The sequence below is a fragment of the Procambarus clarkii genome, chromosome 6, assembly GCF_040958095.1.
Source record: "Procambarus clarkii isolate CNS0578487 chromosome 6, FALCON_Pclarkii_2.0, whole genome shotgun sequence".
Taxonomy (NCBI): Eukaryota; Metazoa; Arthropoda; class Malacostraca; order Decapoda; family Cambaridae; genus Procambarus; species Procambarus clarkii.
The window spans coordinates 23,795,759-23,818,863 of record NC_091155.1 but is presented as its reverse complement, the minus strand read 5'-3'; the positions used below and the strand labels follow the sequence as shown (position 1 = coordinate 23,818,863).

The 23,105-nt window shown below is 42.7% G+C and overlaps 1 protein-coding gene across 1 annotated transcript in view; it reads left to right on the top strand.

Moving 5' to 3' along the window:
• LOC123754016 (uncharacterized) overlaps positions 1-23,105 on the top strand; it is a 301,225-nt gene that overhangs the window by 123,854 nt on the left and 154,266 nt on the right. Inside the window, exons 4-5 of the mRNA XM_045736127.2 lie at positions 6,125-6,144; positions 6,628-6,672. Of these exons, the coding sequence (XP_045592083.2) occupies positions 6,125-6,144; positions 6,628-6,672 (65 nt within the window). The remainder of the gene's footprint in view (positions 1-6,124; positions 6,145-6,627; positions 6,673-23,105) is intronic.

The following is a 23,105-nucleotide window of genomic DNA, read 5'->3' as shown; positions in this document are numbered from 1 at the left end:
TGTTCATCTACTGGAAGCGAAATGTAGGTACAGTGCAAGGATTTCAGGTAATTTATCCATGGTAATAAGATAGGTTGCCATATCATACAGAGTGAGCTTAGATTTATCTCTAAAAGGCTCAATTTTACAACAATCCAAGATATAGTGTTCGAGTGTGTGTCCCTGTCTATGTCCACACACTTTACACTTTACTTCATCTAGATCCCTATACAAGCCGAACTGCCAGAGATACTTGTAGCCAAGTCTTATACGAGCTGTGACAACATCTGTTAGTCTACTGACTTTGTTACTTGCCCCATACACATGTTTTACTTCACACATTTCATTGTGATGAACAATGTACCTGCTAGTTCCAGTTTGCACTGTTCTACTTTCTTCAAATTCATCCTGGAGTTCTCGTCTAATGACTCCATCACTTCTTGCAGAGAAACCTACACCGTATTCTCTTAAAAGACGTCCATGACTTTCGAGTAGTTCAAATTATTTCACCTCTCGACGGGTGATAGTTTGAGACTGAAAGGGTACAACAGCATGAAGCATACACCAGGAACCGGTTAACTCTTCCCTGTCACCCTATTCTATTCGTTGACCACTTTGCTCTCCGTCCTCGTTACGGTGCCCCATCAGTCTAGTGTTGGGAGCCGAGGGTCGCGCCACTTGGCATGCGGCCTACACGCTGAACTGGCTGCGGGGAGCTGGCTGGCTCCTCACTCCCAGACCTGATCCCGTGGCCACAGCGCCCCTATCCTCTTACCTCACTACCATATACATGAGCTCAGTATCATCATACAGAAGCAGAGTGGCCTTGTATGACCGTTTTGCTCGTGTGTCAAACCTACTTCATTCTCTTAGAGCTGATATTTAGTTTATCACCATGGTACCACGCGCTGTCTCTGGTGCATAATTCATTTCATATTCGAAGCATTAGTTAATTGACGAATCGCAAGGGGGCACTTTAATGGATTCATGAATAGTTGTGGTAATTTGCATCCAATCTCTACATAGTGAATATTCTTGGGCTAATCGTAGAATTTTAATTAAGTTTGATTTTTTTCTAAGTGCTTTGTAATTTGTTGTTACTGTTGTGTTACGACTGTCGAGAAAGCACCTGGTGTCGTGATCCATGGGAGGCGAGGCGCCATACCCCAGCACCTGGAGTCGGGTCCTAGGGTACAGTGGCAATTCGGTGCAAGGGGGCACGAGTCCTGTGACCTCCCTCCAGTCCTCTTTAGTGTCCCGGTGGTAGCTCATTCCACAGGTAGGGATCCTTTGAGCCTCCTCCCACCCTCTTTAATAACCCAGTGGTGGCTCTCTCCAGGGGAACTGTCCTTTGACCTTTTTCTCTTTATTACCCGGGTAATGCCTTAATCCACAGGGGGTGAGTTCCTACTCTTTTTACATCATATTTTAATGAATAGGTTGGAAGATAAGTTAGGCAATTTAAAAGTAAACAGAACGTAAGAATAAGGAAATAGTAGAAGGCCTATTGGCGTATACGAGGCAGCTTCTCGCTCTTAAAGTATTCATCATTCAGTATTCATCATTTGTTCAAGTGAAAGGGGCTACTGACAAAGGCTAGGGTATGTATATTCATGCCTGAAAATCAGACAAAAAAGAGTTACTAAAGTTTTATTACAGGGTAAATATATATGGTTAGTCGCACCGGAAGGTAGTGCTCTCAGCTCTATGATGTTTTGTGTTCTGATATATACAGTAAACAAAATTGAGTTACATTTTTGTATTTGTCCGTATAGTTACGGTGAGGAGAGACCCAGTAGTGATTCATTGGCTATGTTGTTAGGAAGAATTTACTACTAGACTTTACATAAAGTACAAAAAATTAGTTTTTGTAACCCATCTTTATTTAATTAAACTCAAAATTTCCATTAAGACCATTATATGAAAATAGTACATGTGACTGGGAGCAACATTGCAGTTATTTAGCGAATGTTGCAGCGTCACTTGAAGATTTATCACCTTAATTAAATTAAGATGTTCCCGTGAGCTATGCCCCCCCTTCCCCCCCCCCAACGTTATGGCTAGAGATAGTCAATTGAGTATCTCAAAATACTTCAGGCAACACACATAATGTTTAAATCCCTAAACATTAGCTCCACACATTCTCTAGTGCTATATACACTTACATAAACCGTACTTCTACATTCTAATTCTGTTTTGAAACTCTTCCTTGCTAGAACCCACGACCATCATACCAGAAATAATTATCGCTGATATTACCAGAGTTAGACTAAATCTATGCAAACATGCCAGGCAAATTAAAGGACCCAATATATGGAACTTACTCGCTAATAAATTAAAACAAATGATCTAACTATACTCTGTTCAAAAGTCTAACTGTGAAGTAGCCAATTTCATCTTGACAGCATCCTCTCTTTGTGGTATCAACTCTCACAGTATCTTGCGCTGCCCACTCACCCACTACATGGCAATGTAGATATCATACGATTTGAAACTGTATTACAATGTACCTATCATTAAATTAGAGTGGAGTGCTCTCTAGAGTGGAATACTGCTGCACAATGACAGCCCCTTTCAAAGCTGGAGAAATCGCTGACCTGGAGAGCGTACAGAGATCCTTTACTGCTGGAATCCACTCGGTAAAGCATCTAAACTAATGGGACCGAGTAAAGAGCCTAAATCTGTATTCTCTTGAGCGCAGGCGGGAGAGATACATAATAATTTACACGTGGAAAATAGTAGAGGGGCTGGTCCCAAACCTGCACACAGAAATAACACCACATGAGACCAGGAGGCATGGCAGGATGTGCAGAATACCCCCCATTGAAGAGCAGAGGTGCAACAGGTACTCTGAGAGAGAACTCTATCAACATCAGAGGCCAGTGACTGTTCAACACGCTTCCACTACACATAAGGGGCATAACTGGCCGACCCCTCACAGTGTTCAAGAGAGAACTGGATAAACACCTTCAAAGGATACCTGATCAACCAGGCTGTGATTCGTACGTCAGGCTGCGAACAGCCGCGTCCAACAGCCTGGTTGACCAGTCCAGCAACCAGGAGGCCTGGTCGACGACCGGGCCGCGGGGACGCTAAGACCCGGAAGCACCTCAAGGTACCCCCCCCCCATCATGTTTAACCCCCCCCCCACCCCTTTGACAACCCAGTGAATCTTGTATGTGAATAAATTAATAACTAAATAGTACATGGCTGCTATATATGAATTGATGCACATCGGTTACATTATCTGGGCGCTGTGAAAGTTGATATATTCATCTTATGTAGTGCTCGTTTGCTATACAAGTTAATATACGGTATATTTTATGTTGTATTTAGCTGTTATATGGCTTAATACATCTGTTATTGCAGGCAGTTACTCTATAATAGATTTACTGGTTTACCGAAGGATCTCTGTTGACAGCATCTGACATGATTTATCTATCGCTTCCTACTGCTATCGTATTAAATAGAGAAACTAAATTCAAATAAATTCGTGATATCATCCGTGATATGATATTACGGCATTTCGTTATTGTTCGTTCTACAGAACATCATCACTGCCTCCTTAAATATGTATGAAGATAATTTCTTCGATTTATTCTTCAGTAACATTTTAAATAAAAGTATAATTTGCTAATTTGAAGAAGCGTGGGTAACCCCGTGTGACAAACGTTCACTTTGTTATTAGAATACGTCCGATGTTCATGCTCGGTATAAAATATACGCAAGCTTACCTAACCTAGGTACGGACGGCTGAGTGGACAGCGCTCGGGATTCGTAGTCCTGAGGTTCCGGGTTCGATCCCCGGCGGAGGCTGAAACAAATGGGCAGTGTTTTTTTTTCACCCTGATGGCCCTGTCACCTAGTAGTAAATAAGTACCTGGGAGTTAGACAGCTGCTACGGGCTGCTTCCTGGGGGGGGTGACAAAAAGGAGGTCTGGTCGAGGACAGAGCCGCGGGGACGCTAAGCCCCGAAATCATCTCAAGATAACCTCAAGAACCTAGGCTTAAATATATAGGTATTTGACTAAGCCTAATCAATGTTTTGTTGTTTATACAATATTTGATTTCTTATGAAAGCTCTTATCACTGCGCCCAGTTATCATTCCTTAAAGGAATGATAACGTCCTATTATTTCTTTACTATTTCTTTGTCTGTCGTTTTATTGTCTTTGTGTATAATTACATCATATTTGCAGGCGATGAGTCACAATAACGTGGCTGAAGTATGTTGACCAATCCACACTAGAAAATAAAGGGACGACGACGTTTCGGTCCGTCCTGGACCATTCTCAAGTCAATTGTGACTTGACAATCCACTTGAGAATGGTCCAGGACGGACCGAAACGTCGTCGTCCCTTCACTTTCTAGTGTGTGGATTGCATCATATTTGTACTCATATATAGAACGGATTCAACCATGTCAACCTGTGATGCATCGGTTGAGCCACGAACTATCCCCTCCACGCTAACTACATCCGTAACTTGAGCTTATAACTGTGGCGGGCTGTATGTCTGTGGTACCAGCGGCACAGGTCAGAGCGGGGCTCAGTCCATCTGATGCGCTCCTTGAGGCGCTCCTGTAACCCGACACACTAAAGGGGATCAAGTGGCATCGTTAGAGAATAGCGTCTTGCTGCCCTTCACGCCTTGCTGGACTCTTGCTGCTCACTGAACATCGCTGTGATACCAGTAAGACAATTGTCTTGGATAACGCCGAGTGTGGGGGAGGGGGAGTGGGGGGGGGGGGAGAAGAGAGGGGGAAGATTGCGGGAATGGTGGTGGGGGAGAACAGGATGGGGAAGATCACCGTAAGGAAGATAGGTATTCAAAGAATTAAAGATGATTTTTTTTTTAAGTTGTAATTATTTCATCTTTATTTAAACAATTATATGCACTTGCCTAATCTGTGTAATTCTCAGGACTTAGTGCTGCTAATATTCCCTGAAACGCACAACATAGCATCATACATAAAACTATTTGAGAGAATTATATCGAATGACAGAATGAGAGATTTAGGGAAAAGCTGGTCTAGGGGAGTGAAGATGACTTATCTCCAGTTAGCCTTATAAGAAGATGAGAGGATGAACAACCCAGCGGGTTTTCTTCCTATTGGGGAGTGTTGTACATGCTGCTATGGCGGTGTGTCCACTCACAAGATGAGTGGCGCTGCCCAATAAACTCGCCCCTCGGGGCAAAATTTTAAATTTAAATGAGTATACAAAAGATGGCAGGCTGTAGTAATTCAACTGGACTCTGGACGCTGTTTGACAGGGATAACTTTTAGAAAGTGTTGATTTGAGCCTTGGGGGAGACGTCTTGATAAATGAGGGCTTTCATGTGAGGCGATGGCACCATGAGTCTCCAGGTGAAGTGATGACAAATAGGTCTTTAGATGAGGAGATTACTTAAATGGGTCTTCAGAATTGCTCAGAAAGATGGATCTTCAGTTCTTACAAATGATCGATTAAGGGGAGACGCTGATTTAGACCAGCCTTCGGGAGACGTGTGGGATTAAATGAATCATTAGATGCATTGGGGATAAATAAAGAATACGGGAGGTGCTACACAATAATTGACCTTCGGAAAGGCTACATAAGAGCGGTCTCTAGTAGTAGTAGTGACTTTGAAAGCACAAGATATTTGTAAGAAAGTGGACAGTTGAGCAAGAGGACTTGAGAAGGAAAGCGTGGTGGTAAAAAGGGAATTAATGGATGCATTTCTCGCGTTGGATGCCAGACGACCAAGCATCCTCTATCCTTATTCTCCTTATTCATCCTTATTCTTCTCCGTTCTATCCGAAATCCTTATGCCCCCATCCTCTTTCAAATGCTATAGTCTTAAAGCCTTAGCGCTTTCACCTGACAATTACTTCAAAACATTAATGTTGAGGTGAACGCCAGAAAAAAAAATTAAAATACAAAATCTTCATTAGTGTGTTTTACTCGATTGTGTACGTAAAAGGCTTCTGTTCTTGTCTGATATTTCTACAAGACGATTGTTGACGTGGTTTACAGTCAAATTATCAATAATTATGTTATTACTATTGTGTCCTCGAATTATTTTTTACTTTTGTTCGTGCTAAAACGAGTTATTATACTGAAAAAATTATTTGTGATTCTCAAAAATTCTTCGCTTTCTTTTCAGGGACGAAGAGGAAAAAAGATGTGAGTATTATTTTTGTTCATCTTGTTAGTTTTTTGTCAGTCTTTATATATATATATATATATATATATATATATATATATATATATATATATATATATATATATATATATATATATATATATATATATATATATATAAATGTGTATGCTGAATAATTTATATTCGAGAGTATATAATTCAGAAACTAAGGCATGCTTTTGTACAGTACTAAAAAAATATGTAAAAATGAGTACGAATATAACAAAAATGAGCAATATATATAACACAGGCTCGTGAATTCGATGCTCTTATGTTTATTTTTATTCCATTACTTTTCATTTAAGCATTTTTAAATAGCAAATAGTTTTCATTTTTTTTTAATATTCAGAGAGTGAGACTAGGTAATGAGTTGTGAGGTGTTGAGGGTAAACTAGGTAATGAGTTGTGAGGTGTTGAGGGTAATGAGTGACTCTTGTCTTCTCTCCCTCACCCCCCACCTGCAGGGACTCGACGGCTCGGAGATAGACAGCGGACCTCCACAACAATGGGTGAGTACAAGGCAGTGGGAAACCTTCCAGGATTATGTACACTTGTACGCACTCCAAGACATTTAGTCGCACTCCAGGACGCTTGTATGCTCTCCAAGACGCTTGTACGCACTCCAGGACACTTGTATGCATTCCAAGACACTTGTATGCATTCCAAGACACTTGTATTCTTTCCAAGACACTTGTACGCACTCCAAGACACTTGTACGCACTCCAAGACACTTGTATGCACGTGGAGTGTGTTTTGTCTTAGCCATGTAACATACTTAGGTGCACATTGCAGTATTGAATTACGGTAACTGCATACCTGTTGTCATTCTGGAGCATTATTATATTATTGGGTTACTACTGTGTGTGTGTGTGTGTGTGTGTGTGTGTGTGTGTGTGTGTGTGTGTACTCACCTATTTGTACTCGCCTATTTGTGCTTGCGGGGGTTGAGCTTTGGCTCTTTGGTCTGTGTGTGTGTGTGTGGGTGTGGGTGTGGGTGTGTGTTGGCGACCTCCCCCGGAGGAGTCACCCCTCGGAACGCTTTAGGCAAAATAACACTATTCCTTGAGGTGATTCTGAGGCTCAGCGACCCCGCGGCCCGATCGTCGACCAGGCCTCATCAATTACAATTCCTGTAGACATTAAACCCGTCCTCATCAACACTGGCTAAATGCTCGTTAATTCAGCCGCTGAACTCCCAAATTATGAGTGAAAAGCATGTTACAAGCAACTTTTGTAATTGCAATAGGTTTTCATTAGAATGGAAAACTGGTTATGTTAGATATGTATATAATGCCTAGATTGAATAGGACCCCCCCCCCTCTCTCTCTCTCTCTCTCTCTCTCTCTCTCTCTCTCTCTCTCTCTCTCTCTCTCTCTCTCTCTCTCTCTCTCTAAATAGGTATATTACCTATTTATTTGTATACTACCTATTACCTCTAAATAGGTATATTACCTATTTAGGTTTATTATATTTTAGTATATTATTATTAGGCATAGGTATATTACCTATTAGGTACTCCCTTGCGCAACGTAGGTACCTATTTCCGGTGCATAACATATGATTTGAAAAATTTATGTAATTTCTGTTTTGTAAATCTTGTGTATTGAATAGTTCCGTTTCCTTATGTCTTGCAAACTTCAGGATAGATATGAGTGTGGAGCCGGGGAACCAGTTTGAGTGTGTGTGTGTGTGTGTGTGTGTGTGTTTACTAGTTGTGTTTACTAGTTGTGTTTTTGCGGGGGTTGAGCTTTGCTCTTTCGGCCCGCCTCTCAACTGTTAATCAACTGTTTACTAACTACTTTTTTTTTCCACCACACCCACACACACACCCCCCAGGAAGCAGCCCGTGACAGCTGACTAACTCCCAGGTACCTATTTACTGCTAGGTAACAGGGGCACTTAGGGTGAAAGAAACTTTGCCCATTTGTTTCTGCCTCGTGCGGGAATCGAACCCGCGCCACAGAATTACGAGTCCTGCGCGCTATCCACCAGGCTACGAGGCCCCTCGGTGTGTGTGTGTGTGTGTGTGTGTGTGTGTGTGTGTGTGTGTGTGTGTGTGTGTGTGCATGTGCGCGCGCGCCAGTGTAGTTTGAGTGTGGAGCCTATGTGTGTGTGTCAGTGTTGTTTGAGTGTGGAGCCTGTGTGTGTGTGTAGTTTGAGTGTGGAACCTCGGCAGTGACTTTACGTCATATTTCATGCAGTTTTGCCCGCGACCCCCAAACGGAGGCTGTCAACTTTGGGTGTAAATATTGTACTCGGTTCATTAAGGGTGGTCGTAATTAACACGTGTGCCCGGCTTAACGAGTCCCAACAGCGAGAACTGTGCTCGTTTAGGCTCATTTTTGCCCAGTAGAGCTTGAAACTCCCACACCCCAGAGAAATGGAGTGCACCCGAGTTGCAATGACCAAATAAAGGGAGGGGGTAGAATCTTTGTGAGGTTATAGTGTCTGGGAGGGGAGCTTCGCTCAGGGGAAGGAGGAGGAGGAGGCGCGGCGGAGGGCCGTCTCAAGGTGGTGGTGGGGCCTCGTCCCCCTCACATAACCCTCCAAGATTCTTTTTCATCTTCGGTTAGTGATCTCTCAATAGGCAGCCCTCGGAGACCTCTCCCTTGGCCTCGCTTAGTGACTCTTCACACACACACACACACACACACACACACACACTAGTAGATATGATAGAGCCCAGTAGGCTCAGGAATCTGCACACCAGTTGATTGACAGTTGAGAGGCGGGACCAAAGAGCCAAAGCTCAACCCCCGCAAGCACAATTAGGTGAGTACACTAGGTGTGCTTGGGCCAGTCTCTCTCTCTCCCCTGACACCCCATTCCACCCCATCTTCTTTTTCCCCTCTCACCTCTTCCTTGTCATCTCCCCCATTTTTCCCCTTCTTCGCACCCTTTCCCTATCCCCAATCTCCCCTCGAACAGAATAGACATTTAAATTTATATAGAAGGGGGTACCAGGCTGCATCCTGGTCTCTTCCAACATCTATCCATTCCCCATCCATTCCCACCTCCATCCATTCCCCACCTCTAGCGTGTTGTCGCATGCTCAGTGCGCTATTGTCTGCCCTATGTGCAGGGTCTGCGCCTGAAGTGTATGACCAATTTTTAAATCATAAATACAAAGCTCTGCAGGCCACCTTAGAGAGCCAAAACAAATAGTTTTTCTTGAAGACCCGGGAACTGTGGGGTGAAGCCACGAACTGGTCTTTGGGGGGCCTTTTTCAAGACTCGGGACCCACCTCCGTCCTGATGCCCACCTCCGTCCTGATGCCCACCTCCGTCCTGATGCCCACGCTTGATATAACGCGCGTTACCTCCGGAGCCTTTGGCACTCCCATCCCTCCGGGGGTTTTCCCTCGTTACAATGTTGATATCAGCGGCGTTCATCTGACAGCTGCACCCCCGCGTGCACGTGTATCACAGCCCTGGTCGGTGAGGGGCAGGTGTACGGGGCTGAGGGTCGTCGACGGGTCGTGTACACAGCCCTGGTCGGTGAGGGGCAGGTGTACGGGGCTGAGGGTCGTCGACGGGTCGTGTACACAGCCCTGGTCGGTGAGGGGCAGGTGTACGGGGCTGAGGGTCGTCGACGGGTCGTGTATCACAGCCCTGGTCGGTGAGGGGCAGGTGTACGGGGCTGAGGGTCGTCGACGGGTCGTGTATCACAGCCCTGGTCGGTGAGGGGCAGGTGTACGGGGCTGAGGGTCGTCGACGGGTCGTGTATCACAGCCCAGGACGGTGAGGGGCACCTACCTACCTTGAGGCTACCTTGAGGTGCTTCCGGGGCTTAGTGTCCCCGCGGCCCGGTCGTCGACCAGGCCTCCTGGTTGCTGGACTGATCAACCAGGCTGTTAGACGCGGCAGGTTCATCTGACAGCGGGTCGTGTACACAGCCCTGGTCGGTGAGGGGCAGGTGTACGGGGCTGAGGGTCGTCGACGGGTCGTGTATCACAGCCCTGGTCGGTGAGGGGCAGGTGTACGGGGCTGAGGGTCGTCGACGGGTCGTGTATCACAGCCCAGGACGGTGAGGGTAGGAGGAAGGGCCTCGAAGTCTTCAACTAGTACCCCTGCTAACGATCCCCCGAGAGATTAATAGTCGGCGTTGCTGTTGTAACATTTTTTACCAGTAATACCTGTCGGGAAAGCTTTCCTATTGGTAAACTTTCCTGTTGGGAAACGTACCTGTTTCATATTCCCCAGGCGTCGCAGCCAGTCATTTCTGGAGCTTTTTCTGAATGTGTATTACGCGGGATATATTTCCTTATTTAATTTTACTGCTGCACGGATACTTGGGAAAAGATTGTTATAAATCCCAATTGGGATTATTGGGATTTATCATTTATCTCCCAATGTAGAAGATGTGTTACTGGCATTCCCGGTGTTAGGCCGATGAAAGGTTTTTAAATGGAACATGTACAGTCCCACAGTTAATCTTTTGCGAAGAGAATTCAATTCACTTTGTTATGCACCCCATACCGATGAGAGAAGCGCGCGTTCTATCTTTTGCAAGACAGCAAAGAAATGTCAAAACAAAAGTTTATCTCATTACTTTTAAGGATGGAGGACACTAATATGGAGACCATAAGATTTGTGATCCTGTGGTCCTGGGTTCGATCTCAGGCGCCGGGGAGAAACAATGGGCAGAGTTTCTTTCATCCTATGCCCCTGTTACCTAGGAGTAAAATAGGTACCTGGGTGTTAGTCAGCTGTCACGGGCTGCTTCCTGGGGGTGGAGGCCTGGTCGAGGACCGGGCCGCGGGGACACTAAAAGCCCCGAAATCATCTCAAGATAACCTCAAGATAACCACTTAACATTCCCGTCTCTAGTATTGCTTCCGCTTCGGGGCTTACACATCTGCTCGCAGTAGAGGGGTGACTTTATTTTGAAATGCTGCTAAATCAATCTTTATTTAAAGGAATTTATATTACATAATACGACCAAAATATTGCACAGGTAATATTTTTGTTTCTTCCGCTGTCACGTGTCACCGTATTATAAGTAATTTGCACAACGTCCGATTAATGACGTACGTGTGTGTGTGTGTGTGGTGTGTGTGTGTGTGGGGGGGGGGGGTGTGGTGTGTGTGTGTGGGGGGGGGGGTGTGGGGGGTGGAAAAACAGTAGTTAGTAAACAGTTGATTGACAGTTGAGAGGCGGGCCGAAAGAGCAAAACTCGACCCCCGCAAGCACAACTAGGTGAATACACCTACTAATGAAGGTAACAATGATAATTTTATTAATAAAATGCTGTACACTGAACATGAATCTGAAAAAAAACAGATTTCCATTTGTGATCAGGATATAGACAAGCAATATAAGTACATTCTTAATTTGAACAATAATTATCTGATAATTCTAGACGACGCTCGTTACGCTTACTAGCGCGTGATGTCCTTATATGGACCTAGACTGTCACTTGCCCTACTAGAAAACTGACTCGTTCGTATCCTAGAGTGTAGCAATGCTGGCACATGGACTGGTCCTTATCCTAGAGTGTAGCAATGCTGGCACATGGACTGGTCCTTATCCTAGAGTGTAGCAATGCTGGCACATGGACTGGTCCTTATCCTAGAGTGTAGCAATGCTGGCACATGGACTGGTCCTTATCCTAGAGTGTAGCAATGCTGGCACATGGACTGGTCCTTATCCTAGAGTGTAGCAATGCTGGCACATGGACTGGTCCTTATCCTAGTGTGTAGCAATGCTGGCACATGGACTGGTCCTTATCCTAGTGTGTAGCAATGCTGGCACATGGACTGGTCCTTATCCTAGAGTGTAGCAATGCTGGCACATGGACTGGTCCTTATCCTAGAGTGTAGCAATGCTGGCACATGGACTGGTCCTTATCCTAGAGTGTAGCAATGCTGGCACATGGACTGGTCCTTATCCTAGAGTGTAGCAATGCTGGCACATGGACTGGTCCTTATCCTAGAGTGTAGCAATGCTGGCACATGGACTGGTCCCTATCCTAGAGTGTAGCAATGCTGGCACATGGACTGGTCCCTATCCTAGAGTGTAGCAATGCTGGCACATGGACTGGTCCCTATCCTAGAGTGTAGCAATGCTGGCACATGGACTGGTCCCTATCCTAGAGTGTTCAGTAGAGCGTGCCTGGTCAGGGAGCTAAATCCTGCGATCAAGTGCTCGCGTTTTTTACGCAGTGTTTTCTGAATTGGCTTTGCACGTAATTTAAGATTGTGATATGATGGTGTAAAGGTAGTTCAAATTTTGCTATTGTGCTTTCAATTTTTGTTGTTGTTTTTTTCCTCGAGTAGTATGAACTTGTATTTGTTTTACACACACATTCTCGGGTTCATATTTGGTCTAATGGCTGGTCAAGTTAGAGTAGATAAATTGTGGTAAATTGTACATGAACCTTAAAAGCGCGGCTATGATTATGTTGAGGCGAGTCCCGGACGTCCCCCTGTAATGAGTTCTTCCTTATTGGTACATTTTATTATTTACATTGTTGGCTCCCCGTCTGTCCGTCTGTCTGTCTGTCTGTCAGTGGGCAGGTCGATGGGTACGTGCGTCAACTGCGTATACTTCCCCCCCCCCCAGGGTTTGGGTTGGGTATCTTGCGTTAATATTATTATTACTTGCTCTAGGTATTGGGAGGTTAGATACTGTTAGATCTTTATTTTTTTTACTGAACTGTTACTGTTTGATCTTTTTACTGAACCACTAATATTTTTAAGAGGTAATTTGAGACATAATTCTGCGGAGGTGATAAACGCATCAACACCCTTGGACACCTTGTAAACTTTGTTATTTCTTCTTTATAATCGATTTTGATTATAAAGAATTATAAATTATAATCAAAATTAAAAAATTTTGATTATAAAGAACCAGATTATAATCTTTATAATCTGGTTCACCAATTCGCATCGACTCTCATACTCTCATATATCACATAATACTGTTAAAGAGATTAATATTAATCTCAATTAGTATTAAGTTTTAGTCTTTAATGTTTTTTCTGCCCGAAACGCTTTGCGTAATAGTGGCTTTAGGCATTGTATGTACTAGCTCTATTTATAAATATCAATTTTTGTATAACCAATTTATAATCAAATTGTTGATATATTATAATCAAATTGTTGATATAATCATTGTTTAACCAATATAATCAATTTTTGTATTTTTGTATTTTGTATAATATATATATATATATATATATATATATATATATATATATATATATATATATATATATATATACATATATGTATTTTTGTATTATGTATGTACTTTACCTGAATAAACATTTTAATTTTGAATTTGAATAAATACATAAGGAAGAGCTCGATGGTCATTTCACAAATATGCATAATAAAACGACTTACAACAGCATAAGATGTAGTAGAAAATGCATAATAAATTGTGAATAGTAGAGGTGCCAAATGCATAGTCAGACAACACTGTACAGTATGATCAGCTGAGGCCAACAGCATAGCTTATATTGACAAATATAAGCCATATTTCCAGAAGAAAAGTGACAATTTTCGTTGCTAATTTTCAAGAAGGAATTGGACATGTTCCTGCCGGAAGTGGCGGATCAGCTGAGCTGTAATGGATACATGGAGCTACGGGCCGCGCCAGTAACAGTCTTGCATGCAGTTTATTGAATTGCCGCTTGCAGCTTCGCTACTCATCAACCACTGCACCAAGGAAACTGTGCTATGACACTAGTTGCATCTGTTGCATTGATTGCCAGGTTGCTCCACTCCGGTTGTGTCTGTGTACTACTTTGGGATAGTTTATATTAAAGAAGTTACCATTCATCATCAGTGAAGGCTATGGAACTAAACAGTTTCATTGATCACCAGTGTATTTTAATTGTCTCGAAAAACATAATTTTGTCGTCAGAAAGTTCTCTTTCGAAGTGAATAGATCCTATAGTTCTATATTAATTCCTATAGTTCCTATAGTTCTATATTAATTCCTATAGTTCCTATAGTTCTATATTAATTCCTATAGTTCCTATAGTTCTATATTAATTCCTATAGTTCCTATAGTTTTGTATTAATTCCTATAGTTCCTATAGTTCTATATTAATTCCTATAGTTCCTATAGTTCTATATTAATTCTTATAGTTCCTATAGGATCCTATAGTTCCCTATTAGTAAATTCTTGAGATAAATATTTTAGTTACGAAGAAATACTCAAGTGTTTCCTATTAGGCAACTCGCACACCAATTTGGGAACCGGTTTTAATATAGTTGTAACGCTTATTATCTTTGAGCAAATTCGTTTTGGTGTACTTCACAAAATATTGCGCGGATATTTGTTGTAAAATGTATAGTAAAATCATAGCTACAAGCACCCAATTGTAAAGGCACAGCTACAAGCACCCAATTGTAAAGGCACAGCCCACACGTAGACCATAACCTGCAGTACAGACAGCATGTATATCGTTATCCAACAGAACAGCTACCGTGTATGTGTAGTATTCCACAAAAGGCACCATTTAATTCGCTTTCTCCCGTGAGGTGCAATGTAAAGTATAATACTGATCGGGGCCGCAAGCTGAGCACTAATGAAACTGCATTTTACACATCAGACAATTAAATTACTATCCGTCGGACCGGATGCCATTTGAACAGAATTATATGGGAAGTTTGCTACGAGATGTCCCCCCATGTAATCCATGTAAAAGAAAAGAGTTCCATGTAAATCATCTATTAAATGAAGTCGCCTTTTAAACCGTAAAGTATTGAAAGTGCAGTATTGAGATCATATTCTACAGCACAGGTATCTCAGGAGTCGTTTGGCCTTTTACTTGACGTTTGTATCGTAATGTAGACACTATTTCCGACCTCCAGAATTGTATAATTGTTATTTTCGAAAAAGGTGTCCTCGCTATTTTTGTAAAGAGACAGACTACCAGACACAACAAAACGATTGCAATAATCCCCCGTCCCTTCCCCCTTGGTCCTCCGGGCAGCGGCTTAATGGGACTGGAATGCAGACCAGGTTTTAGTGAACAAACACTGCCTTGAATGACCTCTCATAAACGCGGTTTTCACATATGTGGACACACAGATTTAGCTGGAGTAACATCGGTGATCGATACTGTTATGGCTTCGCCTGAGTAATGTGGCTAGTGAATGTACATTTCAGCTCTGGGGAAGGGATTTGAAAGCTTCGTACTCCAAGATTGGCTGGTTGTGAGTGGTTGTTTACTAACGTCGCAACCGCTCATTCGTGACGAGGTGATTACGAACGGACAGGAACACTGTAGCTATTTGCTGTCGACCGTCGTTGTCTGTAACCCTTTCAACTACCGGCCAGAAGATGGGTATGGGGTGCATAATAAATGAACTAAACTCACCTTCGTTGTTCATGTATTCTTCTTAACCTATTTGATACAAAGACGACAGCTTGTCTGTCTGTGATAATAAAAGATACATATTTACAAGCTAACTATTGCATGGATCATATTATTAATTAACTTTATCTTCAGGATCTGTGTCATATTAAAGCCTCCTGTTGCAGCTTTCACTTCAGTTTTATATAGAAATACAATCCCGAAACAAAGAAAATATATATTATGACGAAGAAACATTATGATGTATATAATGGTGAAGGAGTAAAGGGAGAGAGGCGCGAGTGGAGTAGTTTAGCTAGACATTGGCAAGGTAATAGTGTGGTGGTAGGTTGTTGGCACTGTCAAGTTGGCCATAAGAGCAGGCTGGCGTAGTGGCTGGCCAACTTGTTACTGTGGTTCACGAGCATTACCAGTTGCCACACCGTATGCAAGGCTACACTTGGCCTCGGCCCGGGTGAGGAGCCTCCACTCCCTACCCTTCTGTAATTATGTAAACAAACACACGTTAATCTGGGCCATTACTGAGTAGCTTGGGAACAGCGCGACGCGACCCCTGCTGACGTATGTACTCTATATTAACTCGTAAGTCGGGGGGATTAGGTTGAGATTTGCGTGGTATGGTGGTGCGGGTTAGGCTGTGGAGCGCCAGGGGGCCATCAGTTAGCCCCAGTGCAGTTATAGTTTATTTATAACTTGATATCCTCTCGTGTCGGGGCCGGGTCACTTTATGGTTCGTCTCTGCCTTTACCTCGCTCTCTGGTGGCACTTTGGAGAGGGTTCGGTGCCTGCTATGCTCCTGGTGGCACTTTGGAGAGGGTTCGGCGCCTGCTATGCTCCTGGTGGCACTTTGGAGAGGGTTCGGTGCCTGCTATGCTCCTGGTGGCACTTTGGAGAGGGTTCGGTGCCTGCTATGCTCCTGGTGGCACTTTGGAGAGGACGTTCAATGCTGTTATGCTACTAGTGGCACGGTATTGAATTTTTAATTTTTTTAAATTTTGCCCCGAGGGGCGAGTTTATTGGGCAGCGCCACTCATCCTGTGAGTAGACACACCGCCATAGCAGCATGTACAACACTCCCCAAAAGGAAGAATACCCGCTGGGTTGTTCATCCTGTCACTTGACACAGTATTGAGGACGTTCAGTTGTGACATGTTCAGGGTTTCACTGGTGGAAGACGATTGGTGTCACGGTCTTGGGTGCGCCGCCCCTGAGGCTCCACTGTTGCCAGCAAGGTTTGAGCTGCTACGCCTTACGATGGATCCTCTGAAGGAGTGAATTAGCGAAAAAATGTGTGTTTTCATCTTGTTGCTCACCTGTATTGGTCATGTTTGACTTCGTATAACTATTTCACCACACCAGCTTAGCGTCTTTCTTGCTATAATTACGTTCTCTGGAATACTAATATGTCACACTCTAGTTGAACTATTAGGGAGGTCGTCGATGAACGGACTATTTGCCCAGCCGAAGTGTTAAGATTCCATTCCGACAGTGACGATGAGAAACGGTACTTGCTCAGGTACTTTTTCTCATCCTAATATTAGACATAGAGAAGATACCAACTACAGGACTGTATCATCGTTTGCAGATGACACTAGGATTTTTCAAGCCAGTCGACAATATGGAGGACACGGCAAACCTTCAATCGGAGGTAAATTAGATCTTTCAGTGGGCCACAGATAATAATTTTGATGTTTAATGAAAATAAGTTCCAATGGAATACTCTAGTTCCATAGTTCCTGCGCTATGGAAAAAAAACACGAAAATATAAAAACGGAAATCATATATAAAACAGTCATCTCGCTCTATAGAACGGAAGAGCAATGTAAAGGATCTAGGAGTAATCATGTCAGAAGACCTTAGCTTTACAGAACACAAGAAAGTAGCTGTTACGACTGCAAGAATAATGACAGGTTGGATATCAAGGACCTTCCAAACAAGGGATACTATGTCAATGATACTTTTCAAGACACTAGTGCTCTCTGTGGTGGAATATTGTTGCACTCTAACCGCCCCATTCAGAGCTGGAAAAATTGCTGGCCTAGAAAAGATGCTTTACTGCTAGAATCCACTCTAAAGTTACTTTGATTATTGGGACCGATTAAAAGTTCTAAATCTGTATTCTCTAGAGCGCAGGCGAGAGCAGTTCATGATAATTCACACGTGTAAGATATTAGAGAGACTGGTTCCAAATCTGAACATGAAGATTGCATCACATGAAATCAGTAGGCATGTGCTGAATTTCCGTTGAAAAGCAGAGGTGCAATAGGTACGCTGAGAGAGAACTATCAACACCAAGGGCCCAAGACTTTTCAACACTCTCCCGCTACACATAAGGAGCATAACTGGCCAGCCTCTCACAGTGTTCAAGAAAAAACTCAACAAACACCTCCCAAGAATTCCTGATCAGCTAGCCTGTGATACATACGTCAGTCTGCGAGCAGCTGCGTCCAACAGCCTGGGTGACGTGGTGACCAACCGGGAGACCTAGACGGAGACTGGGCAGCGGGGCCGTTGATCCCCGGAAGCTATGCAAGATAGGTAGACGCTAGGTAGGTGGTTTAGCTGTGGGTAGATCCACTGACGACGGTTGGTAGTTTAGCTGTTTAAACCCACTGACCGCTATGAATCCGAGAAAATGCGTGCCACAAGCCAAGTGCAGAAGCCCTTAAAAAGAAGGCACTGGGGCACAGAAAGATGGTAGGAACATATCTGAACTGTGTCGCTATTTTTTTTTGGGGGGGGGGGGGGGGGCGGGGGAGGGACTTTGGTTCATCTTTTAAAAGAACATGTCTTACAAGGTTTAACCTTGCTGCTACGAAGCTGTTTGATAGACTACACAAAAAGGTTTATAAAGCTCTGGTAGAAACATCTTCGAGAATGCACATGACTGCCAGATTTAGATTTAGACTTAGGGCCTTAGCAAAGTTTGAGGAGAATAACAGCCATTTTCTATACTTTGCAAGGGTAAATAACACTGGGACTAGCATGTAAATGTTAGATGAATCATGGTAGGATCTGGCCGTAGACATCATTCGTAACTTTTAGGAGAACTGATCCTGATCCTGGCAACCACTGTGTCGCACAGTCTGGTGGACGTTTTGTGCTGCCCATAAATATAGGTTTCAGATTTGAACAAATCATAGCTTTTCATGCTAGTGCTTTCAGGTCGTTGGGAGTCAGTAATTTCTTTCCTATCAGACCTGTGTGTTTGGACCTATTTTTTTTATTGATATATTAGGTACATCTGCATTGGTTCAACTACCCTAGACTATATGGAAGTGACGGATCTCCCAATCCTGATCGCTTCAGGTGCAAACTCTGTGGGCAGGAACTGTGGCATGATCTCTCACACTACATCACCAAATGCCCAGTTATTAGACCTTTCAGACCAGTTGGCATGAGGTACCTAGAGCTTTGCAATTACTTTATTCACTCTCGTGTTCTTGAAGATATCCTCATATTGCACCCAGAATTTGCCAGTGCAGGCTACTGAACATATGGCCCTGTATGAAATGGGGATTTACAGTGAGAGAACCATGCTGCGAGATGGGGACTTTTAGTACCACTGCGACCTTATTCACTCTTGTGTTGACGATATCCTCATAATGCACCCGGAGTCTGCCAATGCAGACTACTCATCACATTCCTCTGTATGACTAACCATCCTGTGTGATGGGGATTTTTTTTTAGCATTACGTGGCTAGCTTTTTGACACACTGTACTCTTCATATAGTCTAAGATAGCTGTACAAATGCAGATTTACCTAATATATTAATAACAAAAAAAATGATCCTGTTTAGGTCATTTATAATTGGTGAAGGGTATCACCAATTATAAATGACCTAATCGCTGCCAATGACCTAAAGAGTCTCGAATCTCCTTTGTATGGATATTATCACGCATAAATATAACCCATCATAATGAGACAGACATTGCAGCCAAATTAACGTGTAACAAAGATGAAGTTGAATTAGATCTAGGTATCCCCATCTCTGCTGTCAAAACTATATTGTTCCAAATGCTCAGGTCTGATAGAAAAGAAATTACTGACGCCCAACGACCTGAAAGCACCAGTATAATAAGCTATGATTTGTTCAGATCTGAAACCTATATCTATGGGCAGCACAAAACGTCCACCAGACTGTGCGACACAGTGATTGCCAGGATCAGGTTGGGTTACCGTTACCTGTTACCTGTGGCTACAGGTGAATCCGTCACCTGTAGCCACCTGCCACAGGTGGTAACTACCTGTGGCAGTCAGTGTAAATTATGATTGCTTATGTCTCCAAAGTATAGAAAATGGATGTTATTCCCCTCAAACTTTCCCTAAGACAGCTTAAGGAAGTCGTCTTGAAGGTATGTGAAGGCTGCCAGCTCCCTAAGCAATGTGACACACTCGGCAGCCTGAAAAGTACCTTAAATACGTCTTTCCTAACTTGTCTTTGGCAAAAAGGTGAAAGCAAAGTTTGAGGAGAATAACAGCCATTTTCTATACTTTGCAAGGGTAAATAACACTATCGGAACATAACTGGTACATTGTGTAATTCCTGACATGAAAATGTATAGTTACAATGCTAAAGTATAGGTAAATTCTTACTTTTATATAGGTAAAAGTAAGGTGTAAGGGTATCTACCTCAGGAAAAAGTATACTTACTGTGTTGGGTTGAAAGTAGAGGCATACTGAGTAGGTTAGGTTTGATCATATGAAGTCAAGTTAGGTCACCAACTGTGATTGTGGTATTGTGTCGACTGGCCCGTAATGAACCATGATATGGCTGCCGGTAAGGCTTTTAGATTTACACTGTTAATCCGTCATTAACAGTGTCGGGGCCTCTATTATCTCGCGCTGAATAGGTGCCGGTAATAGGAGCCTGCCAATCGACAATGTTATTCTTCTGAGACACGTTACGTGTTTAGTTTCAAGATGAAGGGACTCGGCTTGCTAATATAAGAGGCTTAAGTTCAGAACCAAGATTGATTATCCCCTTCTTCCTCTTCCCTTCCCCTCCCCCCTTCTTGTAACTACTGTGAACCCCCCCCCCCTCCTCCTCCTCCTCGTAACCACTGGGCCTCCCGCCACCCCCCCCCTCCTTCTCTGGGGGGCTCTACCGCATTAAATCATGATGAGTATCTGATCACTAGTGTAACCAGGCCACCACCATCACGACCAGGAGCACCTCCTCGCCGCCAGCCACCCCTCGCTCTGGCAACACTTCAGTTGCCTCAAGTACCCTTTGTGAACACCACTTCATGTACGCATACGCTTCTACCTGCACGCACGGACGCGTCGCAGCCTCCCCCCCCCCCCCCCCCTTTCTCCGCGCACACACGCACGCACGCGCACTCGCTCTCTGTTCGCATCGCTAAGCACAGACAACGATAGAAATATCACTGAACAGCAACATACTGTGTTTCGTTCCAGTAAAAAACCGAATGAATCGTATAGGGCAAGGTCGCCTGTACATGGACCACGTAACAGGTGATCAATTATATTGTTTGTGTGTGGAATAATAGTATTTTTTGTTTTCCTAAATTTGTAGATTACGGGAATTACAAGACCTGCACTCTGAAGATAGACTAAAAAGATCAGAAATAACGAACATTGGAAGAGGGGGAATAACAGATTAGATACAATCATGACATTAAAACGCATTGACAGTGTGGGCAAAGATAGACTTGTTAAGTAGTAGGCTTAGAGTCATAGCAATAACTTTTATTAAAATAACTTGAGTAAAATTGGCATACCAGGGAGTGTGTATATGTAACTAATTCATAGAGTTGTTACTTACTTTTATGAGGCTGCTAAGTGAAATGTGTGTGCAATTTTAGGTTTAAGCATATGTAAATTTAAAGTAGATTAATCAGAATAATAGCCAGATATATGCTAATTTGCCAGAGTAGACTACTACTTAATTTAAATGCCGTCTTGAATTATGTAGAATAATTATTGCATAATGTATTGTACAATTAATGTGTTTTGCCTATCGAGGTAGGCTTTAAGTAGATATATTTTTAGTTAATTGGTTGGGTTGGAGTTTGATGTATCCTCAATAATTAGTAAAGTTGAGATTCATAAGAAATCTCCAGGGGTTTAGGTAGGTGATATTATTTAAATTGGTAGTTAAATTTACATATATAATAAAGAGTTTATTCTAGCTAATCTATGCCAGCAAAAAGAGCCGTTGGTGGTGCGAATGATAGTACTTATTGGTACTCTCATCCAAATAGTTACCACAGTATATGTTTTGTAGTAAAATGTCAATCAAAACATTGACATTTTGCATTATTGGACTTGGTCAAAATGGGAACTTTTTAATCGCAAAATATATATCAAATCTATTCTATCCTTTCCTAGCATTCTTTAGCTTAATACACACTATCTTAGGCCTAATATGTGCTATACTAGGCCTAGTAATGTTTAAGTTTAGTTTTTGGCTTAATTTGTTACGGTCTATATAAAATTGAAAGTACAATAAGTAATCTTTTGGTGGTCCATTTCTATCGACCAAATATATATATTATAATTACTATAATTTCGAGAGAATGAGTTTGGAAACGAACGCATTCTTGAGCAAGGCGATGGTGCCAGATTTCACTTTTCGAACTTGCCTTAAGGGAATTATGATTTGTTGTTGTTAAGATTCGCTACCTGGAACAAGAAGTTCCAAGTAGAACGGGCTATGGTGAGCCCGTAGTGGATTTGCGTTGATTCAGGTTGATTTGAGGTTGATTGATCAACCTTGCGTTGATTCAGGGGGGTCAAATTCCCCGCGGCCCGGTCTCTTGGCCACCGCTCCTGGTTGATAGCATGGTCAGCCAGGCTGTTGGACGCAGCTGCTCGCAACCTGACCTATAAATCACAGCCTGGTGGATCAGGAATCCTTTTGAGGTGTTTATCGAGTTGTATCTTGAAACACTGCGAGGGGGTCGGCCCAAGAGAGAGACTTTCATTAATAGATACCATGAAGTATCTTTCATTAATAGATACCATGACGTATCTTTCATTAATAGATACCTTGAAGTATCTTTCATTAATAGATACCATGAAGTATCTTTCATTAATTGATACCATGAAGTATCTTTCATTAATAGATACCATGAAGTATCTTTCATTAATAGATACCATGAAGTAAAACAGGCCCAGCCTTTCGAGGCAACACCCAGTGTATTACCTCGGCTAAGCAACTCGCCTTGAAAACAAAACAAAACAAAAAATTGTTCCGCTCCGATTATTCAACCCATTGACACGTTACAATCAATCAATCTTCACTTTTATTTAAAATTTAGTCTTCTCCCGCCATGAATTATTGTATCAAACACAGAGACGAGAGAGAGATACATCCTAATATATTTGACAACGAATTTGGATTATAAACTAATGATTACTCGAGCTTTAGAAAAACATGAACGTTAGACCTGTTAGATTAAATGTAATGTCTGTGCTACGAAATAGTAGTCTTCGGCGAAATCTTGGATCCCGTCAGTTTAATTCTCATGACTGTTTCAAGGACAAAATTCGATATGCTCCTCCAAAATATTCAGTATATTAACACACAGAAATCACAATAGCGTGATGCATCAAATGAACAAATCCACAAGGTTTCAAC